The 11,419-nt window shown below is 33.5% G+C and overlaps 2 protein-coding genes and 1 pseudogene across 3 annotated transcripts; 2 read left to right on the forward strand and 1 right to left on the reverse strand.

Annotated features, from left to right (window-relative positions):
* Window positions 1–242: 242 nt before the first annotated feature.
* LOC147933565 (egg cell-secreted protein 1.4-like) lies at window positions 243–865 on the reverse strand (annotated as a pseudogene).
* Window positions 866–5,001: 4,136 nt separating this feature from the next.
* LOC104721269 (acetylserotonin O-methyltransferase-like) lies at window positions 5,002–7,337 on the forward strand. The gene is made up of 2 exons (XM_010439212.3): window positions 5,002–5,946; window positions 6,771–7,337. Exons 1-2 carry the CDS (start codon window positions 5,164–5,166, stop codon window positions 7,092–7,094), a joined length of 1,107 nt encoding a protein of 368 aa, XP_010437514.2. The 5' UTR covers window positions 5,002–5,163; the 3' UTR covers window positions 7,095–7,337.
* A 1,233-nt stretch (window positions 7,338–8,570) lies between these two features.
* Window positions 8,571–11,415, forward strand: LOC104721271 (Transducin/WD40 repeat-like superfamily protein). Of its 2 annotated transcripts, none has more exons than XM_010439215.3 (5): window positions 8,571–8,960; window positions 9,112–9,363; window positions 9,452–9,595; window positions 9,682–10,407; window positions 11,064–11,415. In XM_010439215.3, the coding sequence occupies exons 1-5, from the start codon at window positions 8,832–8,834 to the stop codon at window positions 11,292–11,294; spliced, it is 1,482 nt and encodes a 493-aa protein (XP_010437517.1). In that variant the 5' UTR covers window positions 8,571–8,831; the 3' UTR covers window positions 11,295–11,415. The 2 variants fall into 2 exon arrangements, with proteins under 2 accessions (XP_010437517.1, XP_010437516.1); XM_010439214.3 differs by having other exon boundaries at window positions 8,652–8,960; window positions 10,712–11,415.
* Window positions 11,416–11,419: the final 4 nt, after the last annotated feature.

The raw sequence follows: 11,419 nt of genomic DNA on the forward strand, positions 1-11,419 counted from the left end.
CATAAATTCATAATACATGAAGCTAGTCTTTATTGTGTATGACAAGAGGCCTTCAGTGGATCCTTCATTTATTTCCACGAAGAGTATTGATATAATAGTGTTTCGAATTTGCAGTAGCTACTAGCTAGTATATATATAGTTCACGAAACCTAATTTTATCACCACAATTATTATTAGTATTGTTGCATATATTCATGAACAAAGACGTAATAAAGTAAATTTATAAATAATGTCAAACTGACTATGCAAGAAAATTCACTTTATTAGATGATATTCATAAGACAATGGGAACAAAGGATATCCTTAGGTTTCTAATCTAACTCGACTATATATTATAAAGCCTCAACTCACTTCATTCCCGCTTTCACTTATTTGTGGAAGAATTGGGGACAATGTGCGCACAGTTGTCCTTTAGAAGAGGAGGAAAAAACGGGTTTAACGGAAACATATGAGGCCAACAGTTAGCATCTATGGTCGAGAAAGCTTTGCAACATGCCACTCCAACATTTCCAAACTTACCAGAAAAAAACTGACTTGAAGACCTCCAATATGCATCCTTGAGTATTGAAAAGAGATGACCAACATTTTTCCAAATCAATAGGAAAATCCGGAGGAGATTGCAAGCGCGGTGGTTGTTCATGAGCTGTTCCCGGAGTGATTACAATTGCAGCATATAAGGCTACAACTAAGACTAAAGAGAAAATAGCTCTTGAATTGTTTCCCATCTCTCTTTTTCTTCTTCCTTTAATTTTTTGCTAACTTCCTTTTGTTTTGATATTTGGATGGTTTGGTTAGGGAAACAGACTATAATTTATAGGATGGAGCTAGAAAGCAAATCAAAATGGTATTAAATTATGTAATTAGTTAGAACAATTAAATGTTTGTAAGTTATATAACATACAAGCAACGGAAGAAATTTAAAAGCTTTGTAAAAATAACTCATGTCCTGTTAATTCTGGTTTGACCAATGAAAGTTCGCTCTGTCAAAAGCATAATATGTTATGGGTACCGTATTACTACTATATACCCCTGATTGTTGTTGCAATTTTGTTCGATGAAAGAAATAAGAAAATGATGTTTGACGGAACATACAATTTCACTATAATTCTTAAAATCAAAATTTGCCATGCAAACAAAATTTTCGCGTTAAAAAAAAATAGTGAAGGCCTAAATGAAACAGTTTACCTTAACGTAGTTTTTATTATTCTCGTAAATATGATCTCTGTGTTATGTAAATGGTATAAAAACAATTTGAAGATTAATGTTGACAAAGTGACAACAACAAAACCTTTATAAAAAAAAAATCTATATATATATATAAAGTTAACTTTGCTCCCTTCTCCTTCCTCCACATCAGCATCTACCTAATCAATTTTTTTTTGCATAAAAAAAATTTAATATTCATTCATTGCATATTTATTAATTATAATTAATAATAGTAAAAATAAATAAAAAACGAATTAACTAAAATTAATTAAATTTTAAAACAGTATAAACAATAATATATTTTTTTAGTAAATAATAAAATAATAATATAAATTTGTTTTAGTAATACTGTTATTATTAAAATTATAAGCAAAAAATGATTATATTCCAAAATTTAGAATGAGTTAATGAGTTTTAGAATGTAAGTAAGATTTTAATGCATAGTGGAATAAAAAAACAAGTTATGTAATCGTATTTATAAAAATCTAAACATGAAAATAAAATTGAAGTGAAGCATTAGTTTCTAAGAAACATATACCATAAAGATTTATTATTAAATTTTACTTATAAGAAAGAAAAGATTAATTACTTAACTTTATTTAACTTAAAAGTTTTGATCTAAAACAAATACATTGTAAGGGGCACACTTTTTTTTGGGAAAACTATGAAAAAGAATTTTGAAAAAATAATCTATCTAAAAAAACAAAATCAATGGTTAGGAAATATAGAAAAAATGATATGCAAGCCGTTACAAAAAGTGGCATGTGATTTGTGTAGTAGATCTCATAAGGTATATTATCAATTGGAGCTACAATTTTATAACATGATATAAAACATATAACAAATATAATACATATATATATATATATATATTATCAAATGTTTTTAACCCAAACATTGACAAAAACAACATATTTAAAGTACACTATGTTTTTTTTGAGAACACGAAGTTGGGGTTGCATCACAAAATTAACATATGCAAATAACATATGAGATTTTAGAAAAATATGTAGCTTGGATTAGTGAATAGATATTCATTATGGGGTTTAAATGTTTCATCATTTAAGCATTCTTGACTTAGTCTAAAATTCTATTATGGCTGATGATGCATTTTGACAACCTCATTATAGCGACATAGCAGTAAAACTGTTCATGAAACTTTGTATATTCACATTTAATGTAGGATATCGATATGTTTAAATGGTCTCTATAATTAGGTCAACGATCGACATTGACGTTAGAACTTTTAAAATTATGTTTTGATGAGATATGAATATGGAATAAACTCTTTTAAAGATAAAAGGTCAGAAGACTGTCGACAATATTATTGCAACACTAGAAAATATATGTTATATATAGATTAGTAAAATAAGTACATCATTTATATAGTTTTATCTTTTAATCTTCAAATTTTATTCATATTCAATGATTTTTATTGATAAAAATTTTAACTAAAATTCAACGTAAAATCGCAAATAGATATAACAAAGAAATATTATCTTAAAAATATATATATGTTGTATCACTGAGTAAAGTAAGTTATATATTTATACACAAAAGTTGAAATAATTATATTTGAGTTCAATAATTTTTATTGATAAGAAATATTTTAAATTAAAATCTCGCGCGTGGGCGGGTACAAATTCTAGTTATATATATATGAGAAAGAAGTTGACAACAAATCGAGGAGAAAAAATATCAAGTTCAATGAAGGGAAGAGACATAATTAATAATAGATCATGATCATGGCCCCTGCACAAAAAAGGCTTAGACAAAATATGTACCGGTGGTTTGGAAATCTTTTCCTCAGACAATAGAAACGTCACACCAAATATTTCAAATTTTGTGTGCCTACCTTTTTGCAAAGATATTCGAACCGATGGAAAAATCCAACCTTGTTTTTAACATGTTTAATGTAGGACTTGCAACTCAATTTAGATCAGTCAAGTGATACGATGTGTAGGATATTTCATATTTGTGTTCAAGCACTTGATGCTCTATATTCAACATGTTTTTGTAATCACAAATATCAAAGAGGCCATCCAAATATACAATTTTCTTCTACCTTATCATCCAAATGTACGTACATTTTCATTGATATAGAAATGGATTTAAAATTAAACATGTAAATTTTAACTACTATATATTAATACATTCAGAATGAAAATTTACATCCTCGTATATGAATTAAATCCAAAGAGAAAGCAAATAGTATTGATTTTAATTAATAAGGAAACATCAAACCAATGACGACATATAATATTGACTAGGATTTAAAAAATCAGCTATCCAATAACAGAAATTTTGAATTAATAATTATAACTCACAAACCAATAAACCTCTGCGAATTTTCTTTTAATATTTCATTGTCTTCCTAGTTGCCATTTATGTTTTACAATCTTGTATCTTAATGTTTTCTTTCTCGTCAGCACCATATAAAATGCATGAAATTATAAAGGGTACAAAAGCAACAGTACATGAGATTAGCGACACTCCACCACGGAGTTTATTTTTATTAGAAAGAACATCTTTGACGTCCACAGAACACACGAGATTAGCACCATTTCCTTACATGATTAAAGCTTTCCATTAATCTATTGAAGGAAATGCTTTCTTACAAAGCGTCAATCATCGCAAATTTTTAATAACATTAGTGATAATCCTTTCCTAATCAGTGACTTAATCAGCGTACATGCACATCTATTGTGTCAGACACAGTTGACAAAATTTAGTTTTTCGTAATTTTCTGACTTAGCAAAATTACATTAAACATTATTTTGGTACTAGATTCCACTAATATATTGAAGGATATCAAGACACGCATAGCGTCAATATCTAATCGCACATTCTTTAACCATTGATAAATATATATATATATATATATACATGATATACTAACTGCACCAAAGTTTGTTTTGATATCGTACTCAATTTTAATATTTAGATATAGAGATATATAACATTTCTAAAATCATAGATATACAATGTAAGTTTGACAAAAAAAAGATATATAATGTAAGCAAGGCTAATATAACTGATACACAATTTATCGAAATTTCCACTAGAAATTTCATCCATGCATGTATATATTATAGAATTCATTCTACATTACTTTTTTTTTTCTTTTCTTGATAAAGTATAAATATCATTTAGGAAATAAAATATATAGGCTTACAAGAAGCGGTACCTATATTATTCCAAAAAAAAAAGAATAAATAACAAGAACCCATATGCAATGGAGAATTGAAAGAATCTCTCAAATTTGGTTTACAAAAAAAAAAAAAAAGAATCTCTCGAATTTTAACACAATTTGCATAAGATTTGAGAAATTGCGTCTATGTCGTCTAGCGCAGAGGACACATGTCCGAGACATTTGACAGCTACGCTGATATGTGTTCGTTTGCTTGACAGAGCTTGAGAATGGTTTGCTAGGAATACATGCATTAAGAGGGATTGCAAGATTTTAAGTCTAAATTAGGTAGAATTTAACTCATAGTCATTATTGCTATCATTAAGTTTCATGTAATGTATACAGGATGTAATGGTGGATCTAAGTTGGTAGGCCAAAACACCGAAGCTTGTCGATTCCTCTTTGTCTCGACTAGTATTTATTTTATCTAACCACATTGGTTTTTACATCTTTCAATTAAGGGCTAATAGCAGTAAAAAAACAAAAGGAATCGACAGGTGGTCTGAACTTCTTTCGTCATAAACTGATAAAAGAAATTATTGAATCCAATTCTTAAATGTCATATTGATGTTAAACATTAAATTCATTGAAACACTGAATTCATGAAAACATGTTGGGCTCTGAAATTACTATTGTACTTATCTTTTATAAAACCAAAATTACCATTGTGCCCCCACTTCTGATGGTTATAAAAGAGAACCCTAATTTCTCAACTCCATATCACCTGTCTTTATATCTCTACTAAACAAAAGCTTGATAGAAACAAAATGGAAGATATTAAAAAAAAAATAGTAGATGAAGAAGCAAAAGCTTCTCTAGACATATGGAGGTATGTCTTTGGGTTTGCAGATATCGCAGCTGCAAAGTGTGCCATTGATCTTAAAATACCAGAAGCCATTGAAAACCATCCTTCGTCACATCCCGTGACACTAGCTGAACTCTCCTCCGCCGTCTCCGCCTCTCCCTCACATCTCCGCCGTATAATGAGGTTTCTTGTACACCAAGGACTCTTCAAAGAAGTCCCCATAAAAGATGGTTTAGCCACAGGCTACACTAACACACCACTCTCTCGCCGTATGATGATCACAAAGCGTGACGGCAAGTCGCTGGCTCCTTTTGTTCTCTTCGAAACAAGACCCGAGATGCTCGCCCCATGGTTGAGACTGAGCTCAGTCGTGTCTTCTCCGGTCAACGGGTCAACTCCACCATCGTTTGATGCAGTGCACGGTAAAGACGTGTGGTCGTTCGCGCAGGATAACCCGGGCCTCAGCGAGCTGATCAATGAGGCCATGGCTTGTGATACAAGGCGAGTGGTGCCACGTGTAGCCGGAGCTTGTCACGGCTTGTTAGACGGTGTGGATACAGTGGTTGACGTAGGAGGCGGTACCGGAGAAACGTTGGGAATACTTGTAAAGGAGTTTCCTTGGATCAAAGGATATAATTTTGATCTTCCTCATGTTATTGAAGTGGCTCAGTTTTTGGATGGGGTTACTAATATTGAGGGAGATATGTTTGATTCTATTCCTGCATGCGACGCTGTTTTCATCAAGGTTAGTATATCCTTTCCATACTTTTATCTTCTTTTAACTATTATTCACAAAAAACTAGTGTGTATTCCTTACAACTTTCATCTATTTTCCATCAAAATCAAATTTCATATACACAATTAAAATGAATAGATGTTAAAATTATTAAAACAAAAAATTATAGTTTAATGTTAGAAACATTATCATTCTTTTCTAGCTTCAATATATATAAGCCTCGTACTAATTAAGCTATATATTGATTTGTTTTCTATTTTGTATAATGTTTGTTTTACATTCTATTTTTGTTAACTTAGAAGTGGGTTATACTTTTTCTATTTTTCAACTATCTTCCGTTATATCATAAATAATTTAGACATGACATATGATCTGACACCAAATTAAAGTAGCGAATCAATTAATAGCAAGTAATTAACAAACACTATCAAGTAGTATCAATTATCAACTAGTATCAAATGAATAAAGCAACCACTACTACTTTTCCCAGATAGTCAATACATAAGACGACACATCTTTTATATATAAATTTATAAACAAGGCGAGAAGAGTAGAATCTTCCTTTAAGGATTTGTTTTGCGCTTTTTGTCAAAATCATTTTTAAGTTTTCAGATTTTCCTAAAGTATACAGGATAACACTAATTAGTAGACATTTAACTTTCTGATTGGCTACCGATTGAATTAATGAGTGGTTTTTAAAAAATTTATGTGTGGTTGGAGAGAAAAAAAAGAAAAGAAAGGAAAACACAAAAATACTCTTCAATCATAATTGAATCATATATATATATATATATATATATATATAATACGTAAAATGTGATAAATGATGGCAGTGGGTGTTACACGATTGGGGAGACAAAGATTGCATCAAGATATTGAAAAATTGCAAAGAAGCTGTCCCACCAATTGTCGGGAAAGTGTTGATAGTGGAGTCTGTGATCGGAGAGAATAAAAAGACAATGATAGTGGACGAAAGAGATGAGAAGTTAGAGCACGTGAGATTGATGCTTGATATGGTGATGATGGCTCACACAAGCACAGGCAAAGAAAGGACTTTGAAAGAGTGGGACTTTGTTCTTACAGAAGCTGGCTTTGCTCGATACGAGGTTAAGGACATTGATGATGTCCAGTGTCTCATCATCGCGTATCGGTCTTAAAATTGATGATATGAAAGATTGAATCTCACATCTTTACCTTTGAAAAAAAACTCAATAAATTTGTGATTTTTGGTTTAGTAGTACGTGAGAAATGATAACGACGTGTGAATAGTCGACTTGTGTAAGAATAATTATGGCTTGTTTCAGTACCAGCCGTGTTGTTTTGTTATTTGTATCTTCCCTTTCAATGTTTTCTCTCGGTTTTAGCCTGTTTTCTCGGTTTAAGCATGTTTTGGGATAAAACGCTTATAAGTGTTGTCTAAACACTCCAAATTCTGAATTAGGATTCGTTTGAGCGCGCGTGAGACATCCCCCTAAGTTTCCTAGACATTTGACAGCGACGCTGATATGTGTACGTTTGTTGACAAAGCTTGAGAATGCCTTGATGGCAACAATATTGGTATCAAGTATCAACTATTAAGAGGTGTTGCAACTGGTTTCAAGTCTAATCTAATTAAGTTAACTTTTACTCAAAAAAAATTTTGTTAACATAAAGTTTCATGTCATATACAATACAACAAGACGGGATGTTGGATCAAAACGATAGAGTAGAACAAAACAAATTTATTCAGTAAGGGTTTGGATCCAAATTTATCCAAAAAGAAAAACATGAATAATTTAGACATGACACAATCACATAATAGAATCATGGGGTCTCTAGAATCAATTGATGAATAGTTAAAAACCACTATGAGATATCACATAAATAAAGCAACCAATACTAATTTCCCCAGATACTCCTGATCCACTAGTAAAGAAAAAAGTGGGGATATTGCGCAGATCGTCATTATCAAAATGTTTTGTTTTCCTTAAAAAATTGAAGACTTTATAAAAATATGTGGGGAAAGACGTTACACGTACGTGGTCTAATACGTAAAATGTGATTAAATTGAATGGGCGCAGTGGTTGGTGGTTACACGATTGGGGAAACAAAGGTTGCATAAAAGATAGTATTGAAGAAATGAAAAGAAGCTGCCCCACCAAACGTTGGCAAAGTGTTGATAGTGGAGTACTGCGTGGTCGGAGAGAAGAAAAATAGGATGATAATGGAAGAAAGAGATGAGAAGTAAACACGTGAAATTGCAGCTTGACATGGTGATGATGGTTCACTGAAAGCACAGGCAAAGATATTAAAGGACTTTGAAAGAGTGGAACTTTCTTCTTACTAAAGCTGGCTTTGCTCGATATATGACTCATGTAGTTAGGGACTTTGATGATGTTCAGAGTCTTATCATCGCTTATCACTCTTAAAAGGATGATACCAAAGGTTGAACCCTAGCTGAGGAAAAAGCTAATCCAACATTGCCTTTGAATTAAAAAAACGTCAATAAATTTGTGATTATTGACAACAACGCGTGAATAAATTGTGTTGTGCGAGAGAATAAACAAGGCTTGATTCAGTAGTACCAGACGGTGTCGTTTTTATTTGTATCTTTCACATATAAAATCTGATACTACAAATAAACTCGAAAAATTAGGAAACTCGAAAACAATGTACAAGCCCAATAAAAGCCCATTAGGACATAAGAATGAGGGGAGGGGGTGATTACACGCGTCAAGTTATGATTGGATGATCCTAGAATCGCCCCTCTCTTCCGGCGACGGGCTTTACACTGTACACTACTACGCTTCATCTCCTTCTCTCTCTCTCTCCCCGAAGTAGGAAAATTTCACGGCGAGACAATTTGGAATCTTATCTCTTGACATATCTCCGTCGATTCTTTTTTTCAAAGGAAGATGAGTGAGAGTGCGAAGAGGGTCCGATCAAACATTAACGGAGTACATCACCCTGTTGTTGATTTCTGGCGACGAGAGGTCGGTGGTATCTCTTCCCGTAATTTCTCCAATCGCTTCTCCGCCTCCGAGGTTTGTTTCCTCGTACATCGAATCCCCTACACTTCTGATTCTCTCTTCAGTTCGAAAGTTTTGAAATTTGTGGATTTTAGTACTCTTGTCCAATTGAATGAATCGTTACATGTTGAATCATTATTTTCTTATTGTGGTTCTGTATATGTAGAATTTGGTTTTGCGTCTTGAGATATACAAGAAGCTAGAGAAGCACAAAGGGTGTGTGAACACCGTTAGCTTCAATGGTGAAGGAGATGTTCTGATTTCGGGTTCTGATGATTGGCGTGTCGTTCTTTGGGATTGGCAACTTGGGAACGTTAAGCTTTCCTTTCATTCAGGACACGCTAATAACGTATTTCAAGCAAAGTTTATGCCTTTCTCTGATGATCGAACCATTGTTACTTGTGCTGCTGATGGAATGGTAATTTTTCTGATTACATATGTTTTTTTTTATGTTATTGTATCACATGGTTAGCTTCTTGTTTCTAACTTCTTTCTAAATTTCATAGGTTCGGCGTGCTAACATTCTTGAGGGTGGCAAAGTGAAGACGTCTTTCTTAGGTTTGCATCAAGGAAGAGCTCATAAGCTATGTATTGAGCCAGGAAACCCTCATGTATTCTACACATGTGGTGAAGATGGATTAGTACAACGTGTGAGTTGTAGTAGCTGCATCACTCTTTTTTTGGATTTCTACTTTATAATTCGATTTAAACAAATTGGTTTCTTTCCCCATTTCAGTTTGATCTGAGGACTGAAGCCCCTACAGAACTTTTCACTTGCCAGTCAGTTGATCCTAAGAGGAGGAACATGGAAGCCATCCATCTAAACGCAATTGCGATTGACCCGAGAAATTCTAACCTCCTTGTTGTTGGGGGAATGAACGAGTACGCTCGTCTTTATGATATCCGTAGAATTCAGGGTGGCGGTTTAAACGGTTCAACCCCTGCTGCTGATCACTTTTGCCCTCCACATCTTATTGGCAATGATGATGTTGGAATAACGGGTTTGGCTTTCTCAGAGCAAAGCGAGCTTCTTGTTTCATACAATGACGAATTCATATATCTTTTCACACCCGATATGGGATTAGGGTCTAACCCTATCCCAGCCTCCTCCAAGAGTAGTGTATCAAAATCAGAATCAGCGTCTTCCTCGAAAGATGAGAACGAACACTCAGTTCCTATGGTTTATAAGGGTCACAAGAACTCTGAGACGGTTAAGGGTGTGACTTTTTTTGGACCTCGGTCTGAATATGTGGTCAGTGGGTCAGACTGTGGGCGGATATTTACTTGGAGGAAAAAAACTGGGGAGCTAATCCGTGTTATGGAAGGAGATAGGGATGTAGTTAACTGTATTGAGCCTCATCCGCATATTCCTGTGCTTGCCAGTAGTGGAATTGAAAGTGACATCAAGGTGTGGACGTCAAAGGCAGCTGAAAGAGCTATATTACCTGAAAACATCGAACTGGTATGCTTTATTGTTGCATTAATTCACATTATGATTGTTTAGTTTATCCCCCTTCGTGCTAGAGAACCTTCTCTAATCAGTGAAACAGATAAGGTGCAATACTCTGATTGATTGGGGAGAGATAGGACTTCATTTTAGGACTATATATAGGCTACCTGAATTGTGTGTGTTTTAATGCATGTAGAGGTGGTGGATCGTTATATTTATCTGATTAGCATATTTTTTTTTTTGCTTGAAAATTTGAAATTGATAACATAACACCAAACTAATTTGGCTACTGCTGCTATGTTTGAAAAATATCCAGTTACCGAGTCGCATTCGTCGGTTAATATCCTTTCTTAGCTCCCCTGAATATGAAGACAATTTATTTGGTTATGGAATGGATATTATTATTGATGGGAACGAGGGGGAAGATGAATCTATTGATGATGCTGAGGATAATGATGATGATGATGATGATTCAGATTATAGTATTGGACTTGATGATAATGATTCTGATGATGACATGGATAGTGATGATGATGATATGGATAGTGATGATGAATGTTTTAATGAAATTGATAACAATGGTGGTAGTGAGACAAATGTTGTTGATAGTGTTAGTGGCAGTCATCAAGATGATGATGATGATGATGTTTGAAATTTGTGTGTTCCAGCCCAAGCGAACGCCTAGGAGATGGATGTACCGTGTATCTACACGGCGGGAACTGTTGTCTCAACTCTTCGCGATGCAAAGCCGAAGAAGCAGTAGTAGTCCAGAGAGAGAAGGAGAACCATCCCGTGGAAGAGCACTTCTTGATCTTATCCGCACCTTCAATTATGAGAGCAGCGATGAGAATGCAACTGATGATGACGATGGTAATAGCCATGAGGACTTCTTCTCTTAAAAACTACTTTGGAAATGAAATTTGTAAATATATGTTTCAGTCCCTTTAGAAACCAAACAAATGCACTCTTTTTTGTTTTTTTGTTCTTCATCGTTAAATAAAGTTGCAACGTCATAAAAAATTAG

The sequence above is a fragment of the Camelina sativa genome, chromosome 11, assembly GCF_030686135.1.
Source record: "Camelina sativa cultivar CO46 ecotype springtype chromosome 11, ASM3068613v1".
In the NCBI taxonomy this organism is placed as follows: Eukaryota; Viridiplantae; Streptophyta; class Magnoliopsida; order Brassicales; family Brassicaceae; genus Camelina; species Camelina sativa.